This window comes from Eleutherodactylus coqui, chromosome 3, assembly GCF_035609145.1.
Source record: "Eleutherodactylus coqui strain aEleCoq1 chromosome 3, aEleCoq1.hap1, whole genome shotgun sequence".
NCBI classification, from domain to species: Eukaryota; Metazoa; Chordata; class Amphibia; order Anura; family Eleutherodactylidae; genus Eleutherodactylus; species Eleutherodactylus coqui.
Window position 1 is genome coordinate 308,431,232 of NC_089839.1, and position 18,796 is coordinate 308,450,027.

The 18,796-nt window shown below is 45.9% G+C and overlaps 1 protein-coding gene across 1 annotated transcript; it reads right to left on the minus strand.

The window, feature by feature from the left end:
- Positions 1–7,924: 7,924 nt before the first annotated feature.
- LOC136621962 (vitellogenin-A2-like) lies at positions 7,925–18,261 on the minus strand. Its single transcript, XM_066597861.1, has 33 exons — positions 18,135–18,261; positions 17,431–17,682; positions 17,181–17,336; positions 16,948–17,090; positions 16,696–16,846; positions 16,379–16,536; positions 16,046–16,211; positions 15,792–15,917; positions 15,390–15,605; positions 15,070–15,293; positions 14,688–14,785; positions 14,484–14,608; positions 14,184–14,285; positions 13,983–14,102; positions 13,709–13,898; positions 13,531–13,624; positions 13,253–13,438; positions 12,891–13,038; positions 12,590–12,803; positions 12,323–12,495; positions 11,551–12,231; positions 11,409–11,459; positions 11,149–11,241; positions 10,853–11,065; positions 10,625–10,767; positions 10,391–10,529; positions 9,775–9,910; positions 9,514–9,691; positions 9,198–9,280; positions 9,008–9,105; positions 8,587–8,746; positions 8,334–8,489; positions 7,925–8,200 (listed from the first exon to the last, which is right to left on the minus strand). The coding sequence occupies exons 2-33, from the start codon at positions 17,668–17,670 to the stop codon at positions 8,085–8,087; spliced, it is 5,277 nt and encodes a 1,758-aa protein (XP_066453958.1). The 5' UTR covers positions 17,671–17,682; positions 18,135–18,261; the 3' UTR covers positions 7,925–8,084.
- Positions 18,262–18,796: the final 535 nt, after the last annotated feature.

Here is an 18,796-nt window from a genome sequence, read left to right on the forward strand (position 1 = left end):
TGCCTCTCCCCCTGTGCCCCAACCTGCCACTGAGATCCAACCCCCCTCTCAGGGCACAGGCACTACCGTCTCCTGGCCTGCACCCACACCCTCACCTCCGCTGTCCTCGGCCCCATCCACCAATGTCTGTCAGCGCACCGTCCAACCGTCGCTAGCGCAAGTGTTGGAGCGCAAGCGCAAGTACGCCGCCACGCACCCGCACGCTCAAGCGTTAAACGTGCACATAGCCAAATTTATCAGCCTGGAGATGCTGCCGTATAGGCTTGTGGAAACGGAGGCTTTCAAAGGTATGATGGCGGCCGCGGCCCCGCGCTACTCAGTTCCCAGTCGCCACTACTTTTCCCAATATGCTGTCCCAGCCCTGCACGACCACGTCTCCCGCAACATTGTACGCGCCCTCACCAACGTGGTTACTGCCCAGGTCCACTTAACAACGGACACGTGGACAAGCACAGGCGGGCAGGGCCACTATATCTCCCTGACGGCACATTGGGTGAATTTAGTGGAGGCTGGGAGCCTGGGACCGCTCATGTCCTACCCACCCCCAGAATTGCGGGCCCCAGCTCGGTGGTGGTATCTGCGGCGGTGTATGCTTCCTCTACTAAACCACCCTCCTCCTCCTCCTCCTCCTCCTCCTCCTACGCAACCTCTGTCTCGCAATCACGATGTGTCAGCAGCAGCAGCACTTTATCCAAAAATGGCAGCAGGAACGTTCAAGTGCAGTAAAACAGGTATCAAAATCTTTATTCCATCTTCAGTAATCACGCAATGTTTCTGCCGTTACAAACAGCCTTTGTCAAGCATGTTACATAAAACCACAACCCCCCTTAAAGGGGTGGTCTCGCGAAACCAAGTGGGGTTATACACTTCTGTATGGCCATATTAATGCACTTTGTAATGTACATTGTGCATTAAATATGAGCCATACAGAAGTTATTCCACTTACCTGCTCCGTTGCTAGCGTCCTCGTCTCCATGGTTCCGTCTAAATTCGCTGGCAGCTTGCTTTTTTAGACGCGCTTGCGCAGTCCGGTCTTCTCCATTCAGCACGAGCCGCTTCAGTGTGCTCCCCGCTACAGCTCTTCTGCGCATGCGCAGACGAGCTGTCACTGCTCGGGAGCGCGCTGAAGCGGCCATTCTGCACCATCCTCTGTTAGAGGAAGGTGCAGAAACTGGAGCTGCCCAGCGGAGAAGACCAGCCCAGCCCAGCCGCCCCGAGAAGCCTCCCAGGTAAGTGATGGGTCGGGGGGGGCTGCCGCTGCGCCGGGCTGCGCCGGGGGGGGGCTGCCGCTGCGCCGGGGGGGGCTGCCGCTGCGCCGGGGGAGCTAGCGCTAGGCCGGGGGGGCTGTCGCTGCGATGGGGGGGGCTGTCGCTGCGATGGGGGGGGCTGTCGCTGCGATGGGGGGGGCTGTCGCTAGGCCGGGGGGGCTGTCGCTAGGCCGGGGGAGCTAGCGCTAGGCCGGGGGGGGGCTGTCGCTGCGCCGGGGGAGCTAGCGCTGGGGAGCCGGGGGCTAGCGCCGGTTACCTGCTGTCTGGTCGGCGGCTGCGGGGCGTCTGGTCGGCGGCTGCGATGCGTCCGGTTGCCATGGAGACACAGCTGGCGGCGTCTCGGGAGCGCGCACGTCGGGCTGCAGCGAGCGACTGGGAAAGAGCCGGCGGCCATCTTGAGGAAACTTTTATAACTTGCTGAAACGCTGGAACGGTAAGTACGAACCAGCTAGAAATGTCATTTACAGGGGGGCTTTGTAATGTGTGTTTAATGGGGGGGACTGGGCAAAAAAAAAAATTAACTGCTTCCTCGAGACATCTCCTTTAAATAGTTTAAAACAAGAAGATTGCAAATTCAACATTGGTTAATAAGTTGTAGTTCCTCCTACCATTTAATTAGCTATCAGCTGCGCCGTAGCCACTGCTATGTCCAATCAAGGATACTCGGATTATCCAAACCCTTATCCAAGGATACGGCTGTGCAGGGAGAGCCTCCCCTTGGATAAGGGTTTGCTGTAGTGCTGCAGGCACTTGTGGTGTTTGAGCAGCAGCAGCACGTCGCCAGCAGTCGGTGTCACGCGGTGTGGCAGCACAGCGGTGGCCAAGCGTCAGCAGGCCGTGCTGAAACTACTCAGCTTAGGAGATAAGAGGCACACGGCCCACGAACTGCTGCAGGGTCTGACAGAGCAGACCGACCGCTGGCTTGCGCCGCTGAGCCTCCAACTGGGCATGGTCGTGTGTGACAACGGCCGTAACCTGGTGGTGGCTCTGCAGCTCGGCAGCCTCACGCACGTGCCATGCCTGGCCCACGTCTTTAATTTGGTGGTTCAGCGCTTTCTGAAAAGCTACCCACGCTTGTCAGACCTGCTCGGAAAGGTGCGCTGGCTCTGCGCACATTTCCGCAAGTCCCACACGGACGCTGCCACCCTGCGCACCCTGCAACATGGGTTTCATCTGCCAGTGCACCGACTGCTGTGCGACGTGCCCACACAGTGGAACTCTACGCTCCACATGTTGGCCAGGCTCTATGAGCAGCGTAGAGCTATAGTGGAATACCAACTCCAACATGGGCGGCGCAGTGGGAGTCAGCCTCCTCAATTCCTTTCAGAAGAGTGGGCCTGGTTGGCAGACATCTGCCAGGTCCTTGGAAACTTTGAGGAGTCTACCCAGATGGTGAGCGGCGATGCTGCAATCATTAGCGTCACCATTCCTCTGCTATGCCTCTTGAGAAGTTCCCTGCAAAGCATAAAGGCAGACGCTTTGCGCTCGGAAACAGAGGCGGGGGAAGACAGTATGTCGCTGGATAGTCAGAACACCCTCCTGTCTATATCTCAGCGCGTTGAGGAGGAGGAGGAGGAGCATGAGGAGGATGAGGAGGAGGGGAAGAGACAGCTTGGCCCACTGCTGAGGGTACCCATGCTGCTTGCCTGTCATCCTTTCAGCGTGTATGGCCTGAGGAGGAGGAGGAGGATCCTGAAAGTGATCTTCCTAGTGAGGACAGCCATGTGTTGCGTACAGGTACCCTGGCACACATGGCTGACTTCATGTTAGGATGCCTTTCTCGTGAACCTCGCGTTACATGCATTCTGGCCACTACGGATTACTGGGTGTACACACTGCTCGACCCACGGTATAAGGAGAACCTTTCCACTCTCATACCCGAAGAGGAAAGGGGTTCGAGAGTGATGCTATACCACAGGACCCTGGTGGACAAACTGATGGTAAAATTCCCATCCGACAGCGCTAGTGGCCGAAGGTGCAGTTCCGAGGGCCAGGTAGCAGGGGAGGCGCAGAGATCAGGCAGCATGTACAGCACAGGCAGGGGAACACTCTCTAAGGCCTTTGACAGCTTTCTGGCTCCCCAGCAAGACTGTGTCACCGCTCCCCAGTCAAGGCTGAGTCGGCGGGAGCACTGTAAAAGGCTGGTGAGGGAGTACGTAGCCGATCGCACGACCGTCCTCCGTGACGCCTCTGCCCCCTACAACTACTGGGTGTCGAAGCTGGACACGTGGCCTGAACTCGCGCTGTATGCCCTGGAGGTGCTTGCTTGTCCTGCGGCTAGCGTCTTGTCAGAGAGGGTGTTTAGTGCGGCTGGGGGAATCATCACAGATAAGCGTACCCGCCTGTCAACCGACAGTGCCGACAGGCTTACACTCATCAAGATGAACAAAGCCTGGATTTCCCCAGACTTCTCTTCTCCACCAGCGGACAGCAGCGATACCTAAGCAATACGTAGGCTGCACCCGCGGATGGAAGCATCGTTCTCTATCACCATCAAAAACATGGACCTTTTAGTTTCATCAATCTGTGTATAATATTCATCCTCCTCCTCCGGCTCCTCCTCCTGAAACCTGACGTAATCACGCCGAACGGGCAATTTTTCTTAGGCCCACAAGGCTCAGTCATATAATTTTTGTAAACAATTTTTATACGTTTCAATGCTCATTAAAGCGTTGAAACTTTCACCTGAACCAATTTTTATTTTAACTGGGCTGCCTCCTGGCCTAGTTACAAATTAAGCCACATTAACCAAAGCGATTAATGGGTTTCACCTGCCCTCTTGGTTGGGCATGGGCAATTTTTCTGACCTACATTAGTACTGTTGGTATACCAATTTTTTGGGGCCCTCACCTACAGTGTAATCCAATTAATTTTTTGCCCACCTGTATTAAAGCTGATGTTACATCAGCTGTGTTGGGCAATGCAATGGGATATATTTATGTACCGCCGGTGGGTTCCAGGGAGCCACCCATGCTGTGGGTCCACAGGGAGTTGTAACTGCATGTGTCTATTTCTAAAGAACCCCAGTCTTACTGGGGCATGCAGTGTGGGCCGAAGCCCACCTGCATTTAATCGGACATTACCTCAGCTGTGTTGGGCACTGCAATGGGATACATTTATGTACCGCCGGTGGGTTCCAGGGAGCCACCCATGCTGTGGGTGCACACGGAATTCCCATTGCGGAGTTGTACCTGCCTGTGACTATTTATAAAAAAACGCGGTCTGACTGGGGCATGCAGACACCTTGACAGAATGAATAGTGTGTGGCACATAGGTTCCCCATTGCTATGCCCACGTGTGCAGCTCCTGATGGAGGTGGCACAGGATTGGATTTCTCACTGCTTCTGTACAGCATTGTGGGCTATCGCCCCACCCCTTTTAAAGAGGGTCGCTGCCTAGCCGTGCCAACCCTCTGCAGTGTGTGCCTGCGGTTCCTCCTCATGGCAGACGCACCTATAAATAGACATGAGGGTGGTGTGGCATGAGTGCAGCTGAAGGCTGCGCAGGGACACTTTGGTGTGCGCTGTGGACACTGGGTCATGCGGGGGGGGGGGGGCAGCATGTAACCCAGGAGAAGTGGCAGCGGTGTGTCATGCAGGCAGTGCTTGTGCTTTGTTGGAGGTAGTGTGGTGCTTAGCTAAGGTATGCATTGCTAATGAGGGCTTTTCAGAAGTAAAAGTTGTTGGGGGGGGCCCACTCTTGCCGCTATTGTGGCTTAATTGTGGGACCTGTGAACTTGAGATGCAGCCCAACATGTAGCCCCTCGCCTGCCCTATCCGTTGCTGTGTCGTTCCCATCACTTTCTCGAATTACCTAGATTTTCACAAATGGAAACCGCGAAATACATAAATGCTCGGGTCGCCCATTGACTTCAATGGGGTTCGTTACTCGAGTAACGAGCACCCGAGCATTTTGGTGCTCGCTCATCTCTAATAATAATAAGTTGTTTATTTAAGAAGATTTTTTAATGGTTGAAAAAGGTTTTTATGAATGTGATATAAACGGTTCTAAGAATATTTTACACTTGAGATGGAAATACCGTCTTTGTACAATAGAGGGACGTGGTGACGTATGTATTGTTGGTGACCTGTGCGTTCCATATGTTATGGGCGTTGCACTCCAGCATATGTGATTACGTCACCCTCTCTGTCCCGGACCTGGAAGTGAAGGGAGCCGTACTGATCGAACGCGCCCATGCAAGCTAACAGAGGCGCCGATAAGGGAGTGTCCAAGATTTTACATTTTATATAAATAGATGAAAAAAGTGTAAGTTTATTGTACTTGAGAAAGTCGCGTTTTTTGCGACGAAACGCGTTGTACGATTTAATTAAGGAATAAGGACCATTACTGCTGATTTGGAGGATTACATCGGGTCTTCCCTTTGGAGCGCCGGACCCCTTTGTTTCATTTTTTCTATATGGGCGCACTACGGGGACATCTTTACTGTAAAGGGCACTAAGAGGGCATCATACTGCAGTGGGCGCACTAAAGGCGTTTCATATTGTGATGGGGTCACTATGAAGGAAATATTCTGTGAAGGAGGGGCATTTATGCATGCTTCACTGCTATAAGGGGACTCTAAGAGGTTGTCATATTGTGGTTGGACGAGGAGGAAAAAGAGGGTTGGAGCAAAACCCGTACAGCTGAGTTTTTTGTGAAAAATGATACTGTAAAAGTGGTGAAGAGAGTGAAGTGGTAACTTCAATAGTGGAGGTGCTGCCTGACCAGATGACGCCCCACCTGGGTGGGCGTGATAGAAATAGAACTAAAAAACTGGCAGTGGAGAAGGAGCAACACTCCAGGTTAAAGCAAATAGGAAGTGACCAAAGGTTTGGGAAACTCCTCCTTTTATTTAATAAAGTATGTGATCAGCTTATGAAAACGCGTTTCGGGGCTCACCCCTACGTCAGTTCAGCTGAGAACTTCTCCTGCTCCTGACCCACACCCCACAGGCAAACAGATCTAATCATTAACCCTTTTGGGACCCACCAATTGCTCGTATGTTTTAAACACCAGCTGAACTGATGAAGGGGTTCTCCCCGAAATGCGTTTTCATAAGCTGATCACATACTTTATTAAATAAAGGGAGAAGTTTCCCAAACCTTTGGTCACTTCCTACTTGCTTTAACCTGGAGTGTTGCACCTTCTCCACTGCCAGTTTTTTAGTTCTATTCTCTTATATTGTGGTTGGGGCACTAAAGAGGCATTACACTCTGTGGTAAGATTTAGGAGCATCACTAGGCGCCCTTTTTTGTGTGGTGGTACAAAGATCGTGGGTGTATCTTTACTACTTTACTTTGAGGAAGAATGAGGGGGCAGCATACTGTGGTGGGTGCATTAAGGGGTATCATATTGTAGTGGGGACAGTAAGGAGGCACCACACTGTGTCAGGGACACTAATGAAGGCATCATTACTTTGAGCAGGCCATGAAGAAGACATTTTTACTGCATGGAGGAATTAAGGAAGCTCATTACTGCATGACACTCAATCAGCCTTGCCTCTCCCGGCAATGTTTCTGCTCACTGCTGGTCTCTTCCACAATGTGCAGCCTACGTTGTCCTTCTGTGCAGCCACTAACCATCTGAAATGCTTGTCTGCATTGATGCTCACATGTCAGAAAGAAGAGGAGTTGTTAATAACTCAGGAGCTGGGTCAGGTGAGTACTACTAGTGCACTGTATAGCCACCCATGGGTCCCCTATATATCAGGAGTAGGGGGTTCCTTGACACCTGTTTGGCACCTGTGTATATGAGTTAGAGGCAGTCATCTATGCATATGACTCTCTCCATGGTAGTTTATGGCACTTGTAAAATGCTAAGTGGTTACAATACCCACCAAACCCAGGACCTGCAGAATCCGGGCGGACCACAATGCACGGCGGTCCAGGAGGGGAAGGGGTTCCAGGTTGCTGAGTCAGTACAGCAGTCAGGCCCCTTAGATTTTAATTTAAGGGTAAAGGTGGCATGTAAAGGGGCAAAAGGTGGCATGTAGATGGGAAAAATGTGGCATGCAAAGGTCTGTGACATCATTGCTGAGGTGTTGGCTGTCGGCTCATTATAATAACTAAGCCAGTGTCCTTCTATCACGGCCAATACAGAAATAGGAAGAGTGGCCAAATGAGACTCTTATCACCCACATAAACCTGGAGCCAGCCCTAACAATACCCATCATCTACAGTGTAGAATTATGCATTCTGTCCTTCTCTCTAGAGTGCTGATTGGGGGAGAAAAGGACCCTACATTCTCCAGATAGATGGGAGTCCTGGAATTGGAAGCTGCACCTATCTGACATTTATGGCTTATACTTTTGATATACCATAAACGTCTTAGATGATAACATGCTTAGAAGTTTTATTGCACTTGGGACTGGTCCAATATATCAATGTGGCCCCTGGATCAGACATGGTTGTCCGTCCACGGTCTAGATAGTATGTACCTAGTCATATGGAAACATTGTTAACTCTGGCTTACTTTCAGTGACGCTCCCTACAGCCAGCACTCGTGGCACCTTAACTTGCACCCCACCTCCCAAGCTTTGCCTCGTGTGTTCGGTTTTCCATAGAACATTACGCAGACTGCCATTCATTACACTTCTGCATTATGTATCACATACATGAACGACCGCCATTCATACCAATGAATCATAGAAAATGGAATATTTTCGAATGCAAACTTTTATTGGGAATGAAATACATTACAAAGTCTAGATTACTTCTTGGGGTTACCCTGAAGTGAAAATCATGTCTCTGTGGGGAACACAGATTACACAGGAAATTAAAGTATCTTCTAAGGAAAGAGTGATGGCGGGACACTGGATTAAGATGAGCATGCTACGTTTTCGCATGAACAAGATGTATGCGCTTCAACAAGTTCTGTGAAGTCTTCAGACTTGGCCAGGCTCACTTGACCTTCAACCACATCCATAGTTGTTCCTAATGGGAGGGAAACAGAAAAATACATACACAAAGTTCAAAATGGCCGCACCCTAAAACACATGAGTTATTTCATCACTGCCTTGACTGTGTAGCATTGAAACACTTGGCAGTGAGTAAGAGTTATACTTACCAGAAGGCAAACAATGGAAACCTGTAGTTACATCGATGGCCTTAACTGGGGAACATCCTTTGGCACATTTTAACACGGGATGAACTGAATAACACTTGGAATGTTCACCGTCAACTTCCTTTTCAAGTTTCACAAGAGACTGTTGAACATGGCAACCTTGCAAGGAGATAAAGATGTGTCTTAGTCCATGTTCTAGATCTGTGCTGAGGCACAGTTTTAAGTTATCAAAGGGAATAGAGCTTCTTCAAATTACCATCGGCGCAAGTCTGGGCAGGAAGAATCCAAGAGTGAATATGACTTGCTTCATCTTTAGCCACGGAACCATCTGGTCTTTGGAACTCTTTTAGTCTCTCACCGTCGTTGCGACCACATATACCGCAGGTCTTGCCCCTCATCCAGACAGCTGCTATCACCTGACAAAGAAGATAGTTGGGTCAATTCATTGGATAGACTGATTTGATTTGTAAACTAATCTCATCTGGAAGAGTCTTGGACCCTTTTGAACCTTCAACCATGATGGATCTTAAAGCTAAGACTGCTAAGACCATACAGCCCTGAAATGGATTGAGGTAATGTCTTTTGAGGGAATTTTTGGGGATCTCACTCATGGATGTCCTGCTTCGTTCATTAGATCCGAAATTCTCAGCCCTGAATATCGAGAAATCATGAAGTACCTTAACGTTCAAACCATCGTACTCGAGCCTCTCAATGCCGTATGCTGGTGCCAAGAGGGTCAAACCCTTTGCTGTCTTCAGGATCTCCACATATGGCTCTAAAAAAAAAATCAAAATTGGATGTTGTATAAGTATTGTACCCAATGCTGCTGGCTTCCCATCCGTGTTTCTATAATGCACAGGCACCTACCGGTAACTGATTTGTATGGAAGTTGACTTTCTGATAGGGCAACTCCATTAATGGTGATGTGTGATTTGTGCAGGATGATGTCACTGTATGAGCAAAAAATCCAGATCAGTAATAGATTCTTTACTAACATTACTTGGACATGGTTTACATTACTTCAGATCACTTCACCCAACATTGGATCAAATCTCACTTTTTTTGTCTTGGATCAGAGAGCAAAAGATTCAAAATTTTTGAATTGTAACCAAATTTTAAAATTTTAGGTTTATAAATTGAATTTCTACTATTTAAGAGATTCCTTGAATTTCTTTGTACTCACTAGTGGCCGACTTTAATGTTAACTTCATTGCTGTCTTTGAATTTTTTCATCATCACTATGAATTTCATCTCATCGCTGCAATCTTGAGCCAGGATGTGGTAGCAGCTTGTAGGCATGGCGTAAGCAAGGTTAATACCGTTAAAGGTTGTCAGGCGGTTTTCAGTGACCTCACATGTACCTGTGAAAGTTACATTTACATGAACCAATGGGAGACCGTAAGGAATTGCCTTTATTTTGCACATTCTCTGAGTAACGTCAAACCTTGGAAATTCTCCAGGAGGACCTGATGAGCTTCAGCAAAAATGTTCCAGGTTGGTGCTTGCAAAATTTCACTTTGTGAAATGTGCCGAATCGGAACTGCAAGTGGCAATCGGATAGCTCTGTAGTGCAGTACGAACTAGAGAAAGGGGATTAAATATGTCATTATTATGAAGACCTTAATAAATGGAATTCAATACAACATAAAAGGGTTTTCCAAGATTTCTGTTTCGATGACCTGTCCTTAGCATAGGTCATCAATATCAGATAAATGGGGTCTGACTCCTTGAACCCAAGTGGTCAGCCGATAGAAGAGGCAGTGGCACTCCAACAAGTGCTTCTGCACCTTTATGGTTTACCAGGCACAGCGCCATATATTTCTTAGTGGCAGTACCTGGTACTGCAGTTCTTTGCAGCCCACTCCCATTCAGTTGGCTGGAACTGAAGTGCACTGCCAGGCACAGGCAATAACAAATGTACAGCACTGTGTCTGGTAAACAACGAAGGGCCAGAGTGGCCCCTTCAGTCAGCTGATTGGTGGGAATTCCCAGAGTTAATCAATATTGACCATTAATATAAAATTCTCAGGAACCCCTTTTAAATAAATATCCCAATTTACCTTTGGAGTTTCAAAAACAAAGTCAATGGTTCTTGGAGAACTTAGGGCCAGAATGAGTTTAGCTTGATTCCGAGAGTTCTTCTTGTATGTCTGAGAGATTCCTAACAAGTAAGCAAATCCTGGGACGTATTCTGAAATACTAATACAAATATGGACTTGTTAGAAAACCTACTGACACTTCTAGACATTTTGATATCCTTAGAACACATTGAAGATGATGTGAAAAGAGCTTACTGTGTCACTGCAGACTCCAGTTTGGATGGTAGTTTCCCCCAGTTCGTGGTCAACTTGATTGCGTGTTGCTTACCGAGGTGACCGGTTTGGGCTTTGGTTTCAATCTTGTAATCTTTACCCTCCTTTCCCCACTTCAGAACAGCCTGAAGTTGACAAATTATTAGCATGTTCAATAAAATAGACTTAAAGTCAATGTTTAAAGTCTATCCCGCACAGATCTTGGCCTACCGTAGCTTCGTAGGGGCTCACAACTTCAGCTTTGAAAGTGGCTCTCCATTTGCTTCCCTTCTTGAATTCTACCATGTAGGCATGGATGCGAGGTCTGGAGCTGTAATAGTCTGTATAGATGATCAACTGTAATGCTTGACGAACCTTGTCGCTTCTGATAGCGCGAATAGTGACAACCAAAGCGGGAGGACTGCTGTCACCGATAAATCCGGCCTAGAGGCAGAAATAACTTGTCATGTGATGATCAATGAATGGCAAGGGAGCTTGGGTTTGGCTTGTGTGCCAACAACATCTACCTGGTGATTATGGCCCTCATCGCTGCTTGAAGAGGAGGAGCTTGATGATGATGATGATGATGAAGAATCATCAGCCCGTCGCTTGCTGGGGTCCTAGAAAGATAATGGCTCATGTCAGGATATGACGGATAATATTCTCATGACTTATGATTCTGTCATCCTCCATATAACGTACACACAAAAAATGGCCTTCTATAGAGAAAATCCACAAATGTGGCATCTTGAGAGTCAAAGGCCTTAAGGAAATCTTGGATACTTACTCTCTGTACCCGTGCTGCTTTGAAGCGAAGGTTGTAAAAATCTCTGGATGGCTGTATATGAAAAGAACCCAAGTGCATTAATGGGCAGATACAGTATGGAGCATATGGTCATTCTATTTTCAAGTATTTAGAGATAACATACCCTGTTTCTGGAGAATCGGTTGCTGCTGTCACTGCTGTCACTGCTATCACTGCTGTCACTGCTATCACTGCTATCACTGCTGTCACTGCTGTCGCTGCTATCACTGCTGTCACTGCTGCTGCTACTGCTGCTGCTGCTGCTATCACTGCTGTCACTGCTGCTGCTACTGCTGCTGCTACTACTGCTGCTGCTCTCTTTGCCTTGTTTCTGTCCTTCTTTCGGTTCTCGTGGCTTGCTCTTGCTCTTTCTCTTAGAGTTGCTGTCACTGCTGCTGTCACTGCTGCTGCTGCTGTCGCTGCTGCTGTCACTGCTGCCGCTGTCACTACTGCTGCCGCTGCTGCTGTCACTGTTACTGCTGCTGTCACTGCTGCTATCACTGCTGTCACTGCTGCTACTGCTGTCGCTGCTGCTGCTGCTGCTACTGCTGTCGCTGCTGCTACTGCTACTGCTACTGCTGCTGCTGCTTGATTCACTGCTAGAGCTTCTCTGTTGCCGATCCGGTCTGTTTTTATCTTTTTGATCAGCTGCTGATGAAGAGGAGGATGAAGAGCTGGAGGATGATTCTGCACGGACCAACTTAGTCTTCTTTGTACCAACTGCAGAAGGTGATTTATGCTTTTTCGCCTGCTCCTTTTTCTTCTCTGCTTTCTTGGCGCGTTTTACCAAACTTGCGTTCCTGGCCTGTAGGACAAAAAAAAAATACAAATGTGACAAAACAACAATATACTTGTTTTCATGGAAATCAGCATAACATGGGTTAATCAACACCTACCGCAATTTCGTCCTTAATGCCAAGGATGGTCTTCAGTCTTTTCTGGATCTCAGATTCCTCAAGTTGTTCCTCTTCGTTCTCCTCTAGATCCACCAGGGCAATTACCTTTGAAGCTGCTTTGGGTCCAGCTGTCACCTCAATTTGGATCTTTTCGACAGCAGTATTAGTGTCAGCTGTAAATACACATAAACCAGATGTCAAACAACCTGGAGTCAAAGGAACATGTATCACATGAAGCTGACGGTTCTGCACTAAGATCGCACTTACTTGGTTTGATTGTGATGTTGGTCTCGTGATTTCCCACCAGTCGATACAAGAGGGAGTTTCGGCGTGATGCAGCATTGAGAGATGCCTGGTCCACACAAATTTTGAAGCTAAGAGTGGGGATTTCTTTGCAGAATTTGAATACCCGGGCTTTATAGTTGCTGCTCACATCTACAAGACCTAGATATTTCTTGGGTTCGACTTCTGAGGAGGCCTCCTGTTAAAGAGAATAAGAAGGGATTGATCACAGTGATGCACGGAAATACAATTCTTTTTGAGGTCTACAGATATTATTGGTGGTTACCATCATGCTGGCTCCTTCGGCTGAATCCCTATCTGTAGCCTCAAACTGTTTCTGGAGGAAATCTGGGCTGACTGTTTTTGGCACAAGCGGTGTCTTCCTAGCGGCATTCAAATCTTCAGAATTTCTTGAGATAGCAAATGTACGAGCACTACACAACATTGAAAGAAAAGGTGGAAGAATCAGGAGCAGCAGCATTTTGTCAGTATCGTGCAACTTACAATCTTTCATGGTCCTAATGCATCAAAGATTTATGGACACCACTGGAGTAATAGGCAACTTGCAGATGTTACTAGGTCTTGGTAGAGTCATATCAGATGTTCTCACTAATATTGGCTGATGAAGTATTGACTTTCAAAATATACCTTATCTGAACGATATTTTCCACTTGTTCCAAGGGTTGTGTTTCGAATTTAAGGTTCCTTTCCTTGAGATTCAAGTGTACTGTGAATTTTGCCGGAACGTTTGCCAGCACCTTGGTATGAAATTCAACTCCACTCTGGATTAAGGGGGTGTTGACTCCCATTGTTGAGATACCATGGAATAACATGCTGTGTTATAACGGAGAAGACAAGACTCATTAATGAATGGCACCTCCAACTGCTCAACGGCAATCACTGATTTAATAGGAGTTGGCTCTCACCTGGGGTTGAAATCTACAGTCATCTGAAACTGAGATTCCAGCAGTTTAGCAATTCTGAAGTCTGGTGTGTAGGGTGGGGTCATCTTTATGTCCACTGTGGAGAATTGAATAATCTTGTCAAAACTTTACTACTTATACAGGATAGGACAAAATAAAGTATTCAATCTCATTTACATACCATTTGCATAGGCTTTGGCCATAGCAATCGGACTCCAACTGACCTCCATTGGAAAACCAACATTAGTTGGGACGATGTGACGAGTTCCAAATGCCAGAATGCACTGCATGTAGTGTGCAATCACTCCATTGAAAACCCTGTTAAGCATGTTCCTGACTGCCACATGTCTTTCTGTTGGCTCACTCAATGCCTGAAACAATCCAACCAAATGATAAGATACAATAGACCTATGGACCACAGAACATATCCTGTACATATCTTAAGTTCTTCTTACCTGGGTCAAAGTTTGAATAGTCTCTTTATTTATTTCAGTGAAGGCAATTTCTTGGCTACGGATTTTAATGTATCCGGTTATCAGTGGAGCCTGAGATGGTAGAGATCTGAATCCCTTTAGCTGCCAAGGAAAGGAAAGTTATAGCATACATTTTTGGGAAGGATATCTGGACAATATGACGAAAAGAGGAAAAGCACTCACCAATTTCACAATCTGGCTGATCTTCTTTCTCATTGGTAAATCACGGATCTGGGGTTCTTGCTTTCTCAGCAATTCTTCAAGTCCTTCTCCTCGGATACCGACCTGTGGAGAGTAGCAACATGGATGAAGTTTATATCCATGAAGTGACCAGTGGATCGAAAGGTTACTGTATGAAGTAAGAACTTAAGTTTGCTAAGACTTAGCCACCCCTTCATGGTCTTCAATGTCCATATCTCTCATACTATGGTATTAGTCCATTGAGATGTTTCTAACTCTTTTTCTTGTTTCGGTTCTTCTTACCTCTACAAGTTCAGCCTCTGATGAACTCACAAACATTTTAATTTTGCCCATAAGGAAGACAGGAAACATGGTGCTGGGACTATTCATCATGACTAATTTCCCTTGCACTCCACTCATCAGAGAGTCTACAACATGAAACAACATTATGCATAAGTAGTGGCACACAAAAATCGATGCATAATAGGAGACCTTCTAAGAACTTACATTTGTATGCGTCCATAAGGATGACCTTGCTGTAGCGGTAGTCCAGTTCATCGATTCTTGGGTCAAACAGTTTCAAAGCCACACTGCAAGCAGCAGCCCTAGAAGAGAATAGGCAAGACACTGGATTTATCGACCTGGATGTCATGGAACAATATTCCGGCTATACTTTATGTAAAGGGGACTGCTAAGTCAAATTAGGTCTATAATACTGTTTGTTAGATCAGCTTACAAAATGGCAATATCAACGGTTGTGAGAAAGGACTCATCCATGTGTCTTGTTTTCTACTGAGTGGATCATGAGTCATTTTAGGCATAAACTATCATTCTATTGTCACCTTAGCAATAGGTTGTTACTCTAAGTAGATGTGGACTTCATACTTACAGGGGCTCCAGTTGTGGTATGCTGCTTTTGGCCAAAGCTTTCAGTAGGGAGTGGACAAAGCTAACTAACTGAAGGTTATTCTTCATCTCTCGAACGGCCACATTGGCGATATTGGCAACCATGCCAATGCTTGGTTTTGTCTTAAATATAACTAAGCAAGCAGCCATTCTCACTTCAGTCTTGGCATCACGGTTCATGTAGATTTCCATTAGGCTTTCTTGAACCTAGAATTGACATGCCAGTTGGGTTATTATCAAAGAATGACCTAAACATATATAAAATAATGATCCAAAAGAAGATCTAGAAGGTATGTATCTTACCCTACGGGGTTCCTGCGCAGCAAAATTCCTCATGGCCAAGATAGCGTCAACCTTAATCCTAACTGGAAGCTGAGAGCTGCTGGAAGATCCTGGCAAGAACTTCAGGAGACGTTTAAAGGTTTCTGGCTGTCCAGCATTACCCAGGGCTTTAATTGCCAGAGACATTTCTTCTACATGGCCCTTGCTCAGGGCTTCAGCTGACAAATCTAGGAGAGGCTACAAAAGTAATAGAACAAAAAATCAGGATACTACCAACACAAAACATCAATCTAGTATCACTTTCCATATAGATGGAGGTTTATAGAAGGCTTCTGGGTTCCCATTTCGTCAATGATGGTGCTGCCTTCTCATGAAACCCATACCGCAAAATGCCTCATCTTTCTCACCGCACATAGAAATTACCTCCAGAGCAGAATCAGGGCAAGTGCTGAGGGGGTCACAGTATTTCTTCACCATTGAACCATATCCAAGAACGGAAACTTTGTACAATGTTGGGTATTGCTGAATTTTGGGGTCTTTGATGATATCCTACAAAAAAACAAGAGTTTCATTTGAAGAATCATTGAAAACGAATGATTTATGTAATCAGTTGCGTACTGACAGTAGAAGGAATATTACAATAGGATATACTATTAGGTATCTTGGTAAATACATACTTTAGCAACTTCCAATGCCCGACGGCTGCCTCTGGCAAAGTGCAATGCTTTGGAAAGCAATCTGAGTTCTTCTAGATTTGTCAGCTCTCTACTGTGAACAATCTGGTGGACTACTTTCAGGCAATCTAATGTTGCGCATATAGGAAGAGCTTGGAGGAACCAGGGTCTGGAAAAGATAAGACAATCTATGACCAACAGATCTGTGGGAATGATGTGCCAATTATTGATAGCCACTCTCAGGTTTCCACAGTGTAGCAAAAAAGTCCATTATCTTGAAATATCACCATGTGAAGTCTTACCATTTGATACACGACTTCTGTCTAAAACACCAACCTGTATTTCGGCTTTTCAGAAAACTGCTTCCAAGAACTCTGTAGGACATCAACGTCACTGTAACGGAAAAGCTGAACCAGCTCCATGACCTTCAGGGAGACGTCCTTATGGAGTTTTTGTAGGTTGTTTTGTACAAGATGCTGAAGAGTTTCTGCAATCTGATGGCAGAAAAGAACAATGGAGGGATTTATGTTTTCACCTTTTGCTATATCGATGTGATGAGTTGGGTTGATGAATGACATTAATGGCTGTTGATACGAAAGGATGGAGGCTACTTCTCTGTCTATGGAGAGAGGGTTATACATATGCCTCTGTACCTGTGCCTCAAGGTTCTTGTTCTTGACTAGAACATATGGAATTTGGTAGAGTAGCTCCTCGGCGTTGAAAAATAGACTTCCACGGTTCACGAGTTGAAGTTGAGAGGGATTTCCTCGGCTGCTCTTGGTTCCTGACAAGGTAAGGATTTGCCTGAAATATAAAATTAAAAAAATTGTAAGCATAATTGAAGCAAATCCATAATAATGCAGTTAATGAACTTTGGTTGGGTTGAAAAACAAAAAAGCTCTTACCTGCCATGCATCACCATAGCCTCTTTTAGGAATGGAGCGTAGTGGATGATCTCCTGAGAGATCACTTGTGTTATAATAGTTTCATGATCCTTGTTCTTCAACTTGTAGGTGAAAGTTGCAGCATCACGAATGTTCTTGTGCATCTACATGGAATAGCATATAGAAAAAGACAATTAGTTGGCGACTAAAGGAGTATTTTTGGAAAGTCCTTTGAAAATGAACCAGGAATATACCCTCTTGCATGTGACGCAATCTTCCATGAAAGCATGTCCAATAGTCACTGATGTATCATCCTGGCAGTTATTGTAATCTACGGCCTTCACAACAGCCATTTCATCATCTTTCTCTTGAATCACATATCTTGCGTAGCAAATACCGCCAATGCTTGTCTATGGTATGGAAAGGAAATCCATAGTAAGTACGCGGCATACGAAAATAGACGTTTGCTACAATAGAACATTACATAAAAAAATCAGTGCTGACCTCATGCACGTCATACACGTTCTGGTTCTTCTTGATGTTGACATTGAAGAGGCTTAGCATTCCTCTTATCATGTTGAGCACGGTTTCAGGAACCTCCTTAGACGCAAAAATGTCTCCAACTTTTCCATTGCGGTACTCAAACTTGATGGGTTTGGCTAAGTGCTCAGCGATGACCTGGGTCAGCTTTGTAGCGCGAGTCAATGGGATTCTTGGCCACACACCAGTGTTCTCTTTGATCATCAGAGAATGGACCTAAAAAGGAGCAAAAATTGTGAAAATCAGAACATCCAATGCAAATTCTTCTCTCATCTAGGTATAAACCTATTGGTCTTCTACTTCTCCCTCAGCTAGGGAACCATGGGTTGGAGGCCACTGGCCTAAGACTTAAGCTAACCATAGGCACTAGGAGTTGGTTAGTAGATCCCACCATTTAGGATAGCTCTGATGACAACTGAATGTCTAGAAGGAACTTTTGGAACTTCTGCTACTGGAGGGGAAATACATTGGGCTGGCTATATTTCTCTTGTCTAGTTTTGGTAATCTTCTCCATGAATACTCAACCATATTACTCATTAACCCAACATTTAAACTAACTAGTCATTTGTGAATACTTAGGAAGCCATTCAATGCCCAATATTCTCTAAGGTTTTAAGCAGGATCCAGCGGTTCAACTACTTTAGAGAGTTTATAAATCCATTCTTTACCGTTAATTCGGATATCTTCTGGGAATATGGACTGATCTCAATCTTGCAGGTGAATTCCAGGACAGATCGGACAAGACCATTCTCTGCGAGTCCAGTAATGATAGAGGTTTGATAGTCGTAAACACTGACTTTGTCTGGGCTGAATGAAGGATCTGAGACAGGACAAGAAGTGAATTACTAGGATGTAAGACTGACATATTAGCCTATTGTATTCCAATGCATGTGAGATGGTTTGACTAGGGTGAGATGGTCTTAATGTGCGGGGCATATTGTATTATGCACAGAGAGTGGCAAAAAGTGGAGCCACAGCTCATACAGTAGCAATAAAAGAGATTTCAACTCTTCTTTTTCGGTGGCTAATTGGAAGAGGATAGAAGGGGTATAAAAGGTAAGTTGACCGAGTAACTAAGTTGTTTAAACCGCTAGCTGTTACTTATTGTATATTTATATAGACATTCATAAAATCGATATTGGTCTTGTGTCTCGCTGTGATACCCGTACAACAAGCACACTCGAATGGTATTCGTGGCATCAGTCTTACCTATGTAGGCATTATCTGCGCCTGGTGGAGAAAAAAGATATTATTTAGCATAGTTGAAAATAAGAAGAAACCAAGAAATAAGTAGTAAGTGTGAGCTGATACCCTATAACTATCATAATCC